The sequence below is a fragment of the Alligator sinensis genome, unplaced genomic scaffold, assembly GCF_000455745.1.
Source record: "Alligator sinensis unplaced genomic scaffold, ASM45574v1 scaffold444_1, whole genome shotgun sequence".
Lineage (NCBI taxonomy): Eukaryota > Metazoa > Chordata > Crocodylia > Alligatoridae > Alligator > Alligator sinensis.
The window spans coordinates 2,907,084-2,917,251 of NW_005841886.1; the positions used below are offsets into that span (position 1 = coordinate 2,907,084).

The 10,168-nt window shown below is 42.6% G+C and overlaps 1 protein-coding gene across 1 annotated transcript in view; it reads left to right on the forward strand.

Moving 5' to 3' along the window:
• DDX42 (DEAD-box helicase 42) overlaps nucleotides 1-10,168 on the forward strand; it is a 38,554-nt gene that overhangs the window by 19,848 nt on the left and 8,538 nt on the right. Inside the window, 5 exon segments of the mRNA XM_025196877.1 lie at nucleotides 1,409-1,537; nucleotides 3,659-3,758; nucleotides 5,206-5,253; nucleotides 5,923-6,020; nucleotides 9,042-9,318. Coding sequence (XP_025052662.1) covers nucleotides 1,409-1,537; nucleotides 3,659-3,758; nucleotides 5,206-5,253; nucleotides 5,923-6,020; nucleotides 9,042-9,318 — 652 coding nt within the window.

Sequence of the window (10,168 nt, forward strand, 5' to 3'; positions counted from 1 at the left end):
TGCAAAGGTGGCAATACCTATCACAGTGGACTGTGAATTACTCCCGTTTCCAGGCAGAGATGACCTGGATTTAGCAGGCCATTCCTCAGCCAGAACCATTCTGCCAGGTAGCACTTTGAAGATGCTGTTACCTTGGTCCATCCCTACCCACCTGAATTCGGCCCATTACCGTCCCGTCACTGTGCTAGCTGGCTCATCATCAGGCTCCCCACAGGTCCAGAAATTTGGCAGCAAGTCAGTAGCAATTAACGTTTCCACCACTCCCCCCGCTGCCAAATTTTTTGGACCTTTGGGGAGCACAATAGGCTCAATGACATAGCTGCATGGACTGGATTTGGCTTGTAAACCAGGGGTTGAGCACCTGTGGCATAGTCCTTTAAAAATAATCTGTGCTGCAACCGTTTGGCTTTGGCATGGGTCAAGAAAGAGCCACCTGCATTCTAACTGCCTACCCTTGAGTGTATTTCATTTACCCTGTGTGCAAGGGGGATCTGTGCCACTGCAGCAGTGGGAATGCAGATGCCTTGGTGCCACTGTGTCTAACTGAGGTAATTGTGCTCTTACAGTGTTTGGCAAGGCCATTGGTGGAGTGAGAATTAAGGTCAGTGTGAATGTCCCCCAGAATTCTGGAATCTGACCAACTCCATGAGTCTGTAGGGGCAGACCAACCTAACTGGTCCATCACCTAGCTGAAACATTGGGGAATAGGGGTCTGGACCTATAGAAGATAATGGTCTGACCGTGACAGAAGTGTCTTAATGACACCCCTCATGATTGGACATTTTGTTTCCAGTTACGTGCAAAACATTAAGTGCAACATTTGCCTTGCCTCATGTATCAGTCCAGTTATTATTTGGGATAGCTGCCTTGTCAGGTGTCCACTGACCATATCTCCTGTGTAACCCTTCTGTGCCTCTTGACATTTTTCTTCCCCCCCTCCCATCATATCTTCCCCTGTCCAGCTCAATCCCAGCAGGTACAGTTGTAACTTCTACTATCCTCCTTCTGCTCACTGGTGCCCACCACTTTCTTCCAACTCTTGGCCATTTTTGCAGTATCCCAGTGTTGTTCCTATGTTTTAATGAGAATACAGTAGAACATTTTATATCCAATATGCACCTTATGGGACATTTTTGGGGTTCATGTTTGTAGTGTGACAAATATTCTGGATCAAATTTTGCAGTTGGATGCATGGATTGGCCTCCCATGGAAGATATTGGATGTAGCAGATTATGTGTAAGAGAGCAAAACTCAATCTTGAGAGTGATTAATATATTTTCATGAGTTACATTAAGCCCTGGTCTATGACAGTGGAATAGAAGAACTGAATCATGTTCTCAAAAAAGAGGCACCCTCTTCTTGAATCTCACAAAACTGAGTTGTGTTTTGTCTTGTTTACAACTTCCAGATCCATTCAGAATGCAAGCGCTTTGGTAAAGCATATAACTTACGCTCCGTAGCAGTGTACGGTGGTGGAAGTATGTGGGAACAAGCGAAGGCTCTGCAGGAAGGAGCGGAGATAGTGGTCTGCACACCAGTGAGTACCTCCCATGCTGACAGAATGTGTTTTTTCTGATGACACTGGCAAACTGTGGTATGATGATACCAGAGAATTATGGGGAACCATAACGAACTTGCTCTGTGATTGGTTACATCAGCAGTCACCAACCAGTGGATCTCGATCCACCAGTAGATCTCGGAGCCTCTTGGAGTCAATCTGAGGGTGGGGAGGGAGGGGGCTGAGTGTCCATGTGCATGCACATGCGCACCCCAACCCAGCAGGTTAGTCGATGGGGGAGGGGTGGTGGCAGTGCATGGTAGATCTTGGGTTGCTTTAAATGTCAAAGGTGATCTCCTACTTAAAGGTTGGAGGCCACTGCTTTACACCTTGTCCTCTTAATGTTGCTTGCATAATCTTTAAATAAGAGAGAGAAAAGATTGAATTAATAGGATTGATTATTGATTCAATAGGAGTGGTATAGTACCAGCACTCAATTACTAATTCCTAACACTGTAACCAACATTTTCTAAATGTGGCCAACTTGAGTGCTGACTTCCTGAATCTTCAAAGTGCATTACAGCAATACTGAGGGGTGTAAACATGTGATTCTGGTAGAATACTAACTCAAAAATCTGACGATAGTAATTTAAAAAGGCACCAGTGTCAACTTGTTTCACTGCTTATCAGTTATAAACAGCCAATTATTTTGAATCTTTAGGCACAATTTGAATAACCTTCAACCACATAGTTTGTGCTGATGTCTGGAAGGGAAGAATTGGAGGGTCAGTTACCGCATGTCAAAAATATATTCAATTCCAGTGGTTTACATTTTGATGATGAAGATTGGGTAGCAGGGAAAACTGGGAGTACAGCAGGAGGATGAACCAAAGGAAACACAGCAGTAGCTGTTTATTGTAGATGTCATGGTTGAAGATAATGTGTGAGCAGTTCTTGGACCAGTTATTGAGGGACTGAAAAAAAACCCAGGGTATTGGCCGCCCTATGGGAGCAGCCAAATATCTGGGTAAGAGCCACAGTGCTGGAGCCCCAGCAGTACCACGAGAAGAAACCTAGCACTGTGGGATTACGAAAAGAGTGGTCATTCCTTAAGAAAACAATCCTAGGAGCACAAAGTCCATTTCTTTTAGTAAGAATAGCAGCAAAAGGGCTGGGAGACCCCCTTGGCTCAGTAGGGAAGTCGTGGACCTACTGAAATTGAAAAGAGAAGCTTATAAGGGATGGGAGTCAGAAATTACCACCAAAGAGGAGTACACAGCAATAGCCCTCACCTGTAGGGAGCAGATTAGAAAGGCAAAGGCAGAAACCGTATTCAAATTGGCAACGGGAATCAAGGACAACAAAGTCCTCCTTTTGGAAGTCAGAGGAAGTCAGAGACAAAATAAGGGAAGCATGGGGTCCCTGATGAAGGAAATGGGACAACTGATAAGCGACACTCAGGGGAAAACTGAACTCCTAAATTAATACTTCACGTCAGTATTCCACAGTATAAACATGAGCCACCAATGTGATGCTGTAGCTGGCAGAGCAAATCAAACACTGACATGCATCTACCAGTGCATCTCAAGCAAGACTAAGGATGTCATCCCCTCACTCTACTCAGTCCTGGTGAGACTGCAGCTGGAATACTGCATCCAGTTCTGGGCGGTGCACTTCAGGAAGGATGTGGAGAAGCTTGAGAGAATCCAAAGGAGGGCCACATACATGATTAGAGGTCTGGAGAGCAGGTTATACAAAGAAAGGCTGAAAGGCATGGGACTGTTCAGCCTGGAGAAGAGAAGACTTAGAGGGGGGCTGTACCTGATAATCTTGTAAGTTTCCTTCCAGCCTCTAACATCTATGAACCTATGACATTTGAAGGGTTTAATTACCTGTGTCCAAATGTTCTTGTGAAAATCTACACATCAAATATAGTGTTAACATGAGCAGTCACTGAGTGCATTTAGAATCTTCTTTCCACTGATTTGTGTATATATAATGTGTACATTAGTGCTATCTTCTGTTGCGAGCCTCTGTTTTTGTATTAAGATTATTTATACTGGGTGAGGACTAAATTCCAAAGCCAGATGCATGTAGTTGATATTCAAAATACCACGTTATGCTTACATGCTGTGGGTTTGAATGTTTTGTTTTTGATAGGGTCGCTTGATTGATCATGTGAAGAAGAAAGCTACCAATCTTCAGAGGGTCTCGTATCTTGTATTTGATGAAGCAGATCGAATGTTTGATATGGGTTTCGGTACGTACTGAGAAAAAACCTCTACGCAATGCTTTAAAGTACTGGTGCTCAGTGGTCAAGCTGATTTGACTGTCTAGAACTCCTGTAGCTTAACAGAACATAGGTATTCGTCGTCAAAAGGCTACATGGACAGAACTTTTTGGCGGCTGGTGTTTAAAGTTCCTCTCCTATTGCCATAAGTGTGAAGGGACTAGTGAAGCCTAACAGAACAAACACTGGGAATAGGTTTCAGGAACTCCTGGGTTCTGATCCTAATTTTTATCTCTGACTGTGGGCTGCAGCACTGCAGTATAAAATTGGGGTCACCATAACAACAGATGCGTACTTCACAAAAGTACTGTGTTGGATTACCTAATGTCTTTGAATTTGCAGATGGCTTCATCTTCTTTTAAAAAAGCCCAGTGCCTTGATAGCTTGGACTTTGCATGAGAGAAAACACACCGAAGTGGAGGAAAGCATTTCATTAGTAACTATATACAGCTTGGAAGTCAGTTACATAAGAAAGGCGCTTCAGCCTGTTTGTCTGAGTGCCAATAACCACCATTTCAAGGAAGGTGAAATACTAAATATTGAATATGATAGCTTTGAAGTTGCTATCTGAGCTATTTTGCCAGCAATTTAGATTTAGTGCATAAAGTTAAGCAGAATATTGGTTACAACAGCCTCAAAATTCTACTTGTGAGTTTGACCAGATGAAAAAAGACCATCATAAATAGAAACATATAACATATGTTAGAAATAGAAAATAGAAAATTTTGTACTTGTGCATTTCCATAATCATTTGGGAAGAATGACTTGATGTAACTTTTAAAAAAAAAAGTACGCACCTCATCTTGGAATAATTCTTATTTGTTCTGCTTTTGTTTTGGGACTTCAAGGCATGGAGTCTCTTTTCTTGTTCAGCCCAGTCAGAGATGGATGCCCCAACATCTCCAGCCATTGACTATTGTATTAGGGTCACTCAGAGTTGGGAGTAGAAGGACCTTGGGCACTGGACCTCCATGGTACCCTCATTTTTGGCAGCAGTGTTTGGCCTGTATCCCATGTTAGCTCTACACTTGGGTAGTGCTAATCCTCAGGATAGAAAATCAATAGACCTCCTCAAAAACTATAATGCTGTTTTACAAGCAGAGGCATAAAGAAAACAGGTGCTCATAGCAGAGCCAAAGTATCTATTCTCTCTGACATAAAGCATGTACTCCTTCCTCCATCTATTTAATGATCTGGTTTGAAAATTGCCTATCTGTAATTGGAATGAGCTGTTTTCTGAACAGCAAGTTTTACAGTGGGCCTTAATGGAATGCAATCTTCTTTAGACTTCAGTTTGTTATGGCCAGTTCTTAATTTTTTTTTAATCTGTTGTATGCTCAGCAGTCTTGACTAAATTTCCTTCTAGTGGTTAACAAAATTATGCTAAATTCTATATGATGCACTTTCTTTTTCGTAGAATACCAGGTCAGATCGATCGCCAGCCATGTGCGTCCTGACAGACAAAGTAAGTACAACTATGCTTCAAAACAACTGCCTTGGGGGCAGGAGGAAAACTCAGAAGAGGTTTTTTGAGATCTAGTAGTTTTGAGTCAAGGGTTCTGGAGCCAGGGCTCGGAGATCCTCTTTCTCTGCATAGTTCCTTGTCTCTGAATTATGCTGTTATTTTAGATAAATCACTTAAGCCTAGATTTTTAAAAACATTTAGCAGCTCCCATTACTCTCAGTAACAGCTGCTGCATGCTGAGCACTTATGAAAATCGGCTTCAGTTTTTGACCCTTCTGTGTAAAGTACTGAAGTCCAAGGTGATTTTATTAATTAATTTAATATAGGAATGTGCTTTGATTTTCTGATGAGAACCACCATAGGAGTATGAAGCACCATTACATTCTTTTCTCACAATCTTTTTAGATCATCAAATAAATACTCTTATTTTTAGCGTTTCCTGTCTATTTAGAGTGATCTTATTAAATGTATGTGCTTGATGTGTATTTCTGCTAGGAGATTGAACAGAGATTTGCTTTAAATATGGTAAAAATAGAATATAACTTAGAATCCCTATTACCCAGAACTGTTCTTATATTTCTTCTCTATAAAATCTATCTGTAAGACCTATAAAGTCTTTTCATGTAGAAAGGGAACTTATTCAGCCTTAAAATATTCTTTTCTTTATAGCTCTCTTGTTCAGTGCTACTTTCCGAAAGAAAATTGAGAAATTGGCAAGAGATATCCTGATCGACCCAATTCGAGTGGTTCAGGGAGACATTGGAGAGGTAATTTCACAGCTTTGTTTCTGAAGGAGAATGCTGGGATGAATTTGATGAATTCTGTGATGAAATAGCTTGTGTTCTTGAATAAAAAAGCAAATAATTATTCATTTTAAAAAAACGTTTTTACACGTTTCTAGCCTACATTTGTGGCAATGACTTTTAATCTCTCAGTAATGGAAGTTATCAATGGGTGAACCAATGCCAATGTCATAATGTTTACTCTGAAGTCCCAAAAAAAGAAAAAGAAAAAAAAAAAGAAAAAGCAAATAACCCCCCCCCAAGAAAATTACTCAGATTGTTAAATTAAATGTGTTCCTGTTGTTTGCAATTTATTTTATTGATTTTACTTATGTTCCAAATACAGCTTACACCAGACCAGGCAAGTGTAAATGTGCATGTCTGTGGTTTACAGTTGTGCAGTTAAAAGCACAGTAGCATTAAACCCATAATAGCATCCTCTTCCAGTTGCTGTATCTTATCTCAGAATACTATTTAACGATGCAGTGCTGCTCAAATGAGAGCTTTGTCTTTAGCTTAGATAGAAACAGGGCTTCATGTACTCTGCAGTCTCTTATTGTCAAAATACTTTTAGCTCATTAGTAAGGCTGGTGACTTGCTAAAGGTTTAGATCCCTCTTATCTAAACATTGTCAAATTTTCTTCTAATCAACTTTAAGAAAGAAGTTAGAATCAATCTAATTCCGTCAGTGGGGGGATGCACAGGTAATTTTAATTCTGTCCATGCTAGTTCAATAGTTTTGTTTCTGTCAGTCTGGGAATCGCATGGATAAATTCCTGTGCTTTGCCTTGAAACCATAAATGATCAATTGAATTTTTGCACAGATGTTGCAATTAAGGCTGCTCATGAAACTGATATAATGGCTTCCAGCTGGCTTATGTAGGGATTTTTATTACAGTTTTGCTTGGTGACAGTATATGAGCTATATGTTAGCTAAATTGTTCAATAAAGTGAGAGGTATATATGTGTTCTGAAGAAATTTTGCAGGTAATATATTCACTTTTGAAAATTGCTAAGGAATTTTATTATTTGACAGGTCACTTTCAAAACAGTCATGCCCTAAAGGAAACCTGTCTCTCTTGCTTCAAATGGCATCACTCATCACACCTTATGTTATATTAATAAAATAATTAATGGCTGATCCAGGCCTTGGGTTTTCAGCTTGCTAGGCAAGTGTTTTGCTTTTGAGGAAAGAAGTCATATTGGCTGCTTACAGATGTTAAAAACCCCCAAAAGAACAGAGCTTTAAACTCAGCATGCTCCTGCACCAAGCCCAGCACATACCCAGAAGAGGCATCACAATAGTTGGACCCAACTCACCCAACGTCTGCATAGATCAGGCACTTTAGCAGGGCTTTTTGATGCTTTTATTTAATAGCTGATTGAATCAGCTTTAGATAAGTGCCAAAAAGCCCTGCTGAAGTGCCTGATCTATATAGACACTGTGGAGCTGAGTCGACCTAATGCACTGCTTTTCTGGTAAAGCACAGGGGGGTTGTTTGTTTAATTTTTTTATTTTATTTTATTTTATTTTATTTTTTAATGTCTGTAAGCAGCCTGTGATATTTGTCAGGCAGTTTTACTTCTGTTGTTGTAGAATGTTCTGGTTTCTTTTGGGCACAATTACTACTATGTTTTGAAAGTGTGAAATGCTATATATCAGAACGTATGCAACTAAGGAAAAATCTAAGGAGCCCAAAATAGTGTTGTTCACCGTCTTTCAGCTCCTGAACCTGACAAACACTGTGCTTTACCCTGCTTCAACTGAAACGTCATAGGTCCTGGAGGTTTCTTCTTCAGGTTATGCACAAGTGATTTTTCTGATAAGTGCCTTCCCCCTAAATATCCTTAGACCAGATTATCCCCTTGTCCCTGGTCCTTTGCTGGCTTGGACTATAGACAAATATACATCTGTAACTGCCTCAAAAGCAGAGAGGGAAGCCGCTGCTTGGGGAGCTGTTAAATGTGCATGAACCTGTAGTATTACAAGTCTAGGAGAACTGCTTCAACTTTAGCCCTGCCTCATGCAGAGTCTAAGTTAGGGCGATATAACTCATTTGTATCACTCAGACAGATGTAACATACCCTAACATGTTCTGCACACTCCTCCCTTTCCTTTTTCTGAAGCAGCTGCAAAGGTCCGTTTGTCCCTACTCTTAGTCTGGCCCTTGTAGATGTTAGTAAAATCACTCATATTTGGATGGAAACAGCAAATATGCTCTTTTAAATCTGTAGGGCAGGAGTTCTCAAACTGGTGGGGTCACGAGCAATTTAAAGTGGGATGCAAACTTCTTATTCATAGATGTTAGGGTCAGAAGGGACTTCAATAGATCATTGAGTCCGACCCCCTGCATAGGCAGGAAAGAGGGTTGGGGCTAGATGACCCCAGCTAGATGCATATCCAGCCTCCTCTTGAAGACCCCCAGGGTAGGGGAGAGCACCACCTCTTCCCTCCCTTGAAGCAGTGGCACGGGGGGCAGGGCTGTTGTCGCCATCCAGCACTCCATGCCACCACTGTGCACTGTGCGCTGCTCCCATGCCGTGTCCGGCCAGTCAACAAGTGGGGTGGGGTGAGGTCCCCCGGTGGCCGACTTAGCCACAGGGAAGCGGTGTGCAGCAGTGGCCCTGCCCCCCGCACCACCACTTCTAGGGAGGGAAAAGAAGTTTGCAAACCACTTTTAAGCTGCTGGCTGCCGAGATGTCGTGGTATCACAGTTTGAGAACCCCTATTGTAGGGTATTAAAAGGCATCATGGCAAAGTGTATCCTTTGCTTTTCCTAGGTTTATGGAAGAGTAGCTCAGTTAATCCTTGCCTTCATGCACTATTAGGATAAAGTATTTGGGGGTTAGGCAGGAGAAGCAAATACAAATTGAAATGGAACTTTTCCAAGTGAACCCACTTCAGCCTACTGCCCCAGTCTGAATCCCTGCATCGCGTTCCTTGTCTGCCTCATGCTTGCTTCAGCATGCAAGGTGATAACTTTGCCTTCTTGCTCCTCCCAACAGGCAAATGAAGATGTTACTCAGATTGTAGAGATTTTCCTCTCTGGCCCTACCAAGTGGAACTGGCTGACTCGACGCCTGGTGGAGTTCACTTCTTCTGGGAGTGTTCTCCTGTTTGTCACCAAGAAAGCAAATGCAGAAGAGCTAGCCAATAATCTCAAGCAGGAGGGTCATAATCTAGGCCTCCTTCATGGCGATATGGACCAGAGTGAAAGGAATAAAGTCATTTCAGAATTTAAGAAAAAGGGAATCCCAATACTGGTTGCTACTGATGTGGCAGGTAAGGAATATATTTCTTATTGGAATATATTCAAGTTGTCTGTCTCAACAGAGCAGTTAGTGAATCGGTGGAAGAAGGAACTATTGCTACACAAACATTTAAATCTAGTGAGAGTAACATGGAGGAAGCCTTGCCCTGTGGTTGTCTGCAGCTAACACAAGTCTTCTTCCAGGTAGACTTTTTAGTGGGATCATATACAAGTAGGGTGGACAGAGAAGACGACCATCCCATTTCACAGCATCTTCCAGGTTTTTCACTTCTAATGTGAAGCAAAACCAAAATTAAAAACCAAACTCTCTGGATGGTTTTATGAAAATATCTGTTTTGGGAGAAAAGTAGATGAATGAATGCCGCTGCTAATCTGGCTACCAGCCTAGGCTGTGGGCAGAGGTGACCCGAGCAGGGTGCGGGGCCTGGAGCAAATCAGCCCATGCAGGGCCCCCCCGCCCCTGCTCCAATCCCAGACCCAAAGAAGCTGCCACCGCCATCGGCAGCATTGGCGGGGAGGCAGGGGTAGCAAGCAGCTGGACACGGAGCCACTGCTCCGCCCAGCTCCACGCCGCCGCTGCTCTGCCTGGCTCCATGGGGCCCCCCAAAGCACGGGGCCAGAGGCGGGCACCCCAGTTGGCCCCCCACCCCGGACGGCCCTGGCTGTGGGAACTCCAATTCAAGGCTGTGCTTTGTCTAATTCAGAACAGTGTTTCTTTATCCCAAGTCACTTCATATCAGACAGCCTACAGCCATGAAAATGGGTCTCCCACAATTCAGGCTTCCCTGACCACCCAAATGTTTCAGCTTCACCAAAATACCCTTTTTGGTAATACCACCCCCCCCCCCCCCCCCCCCACAC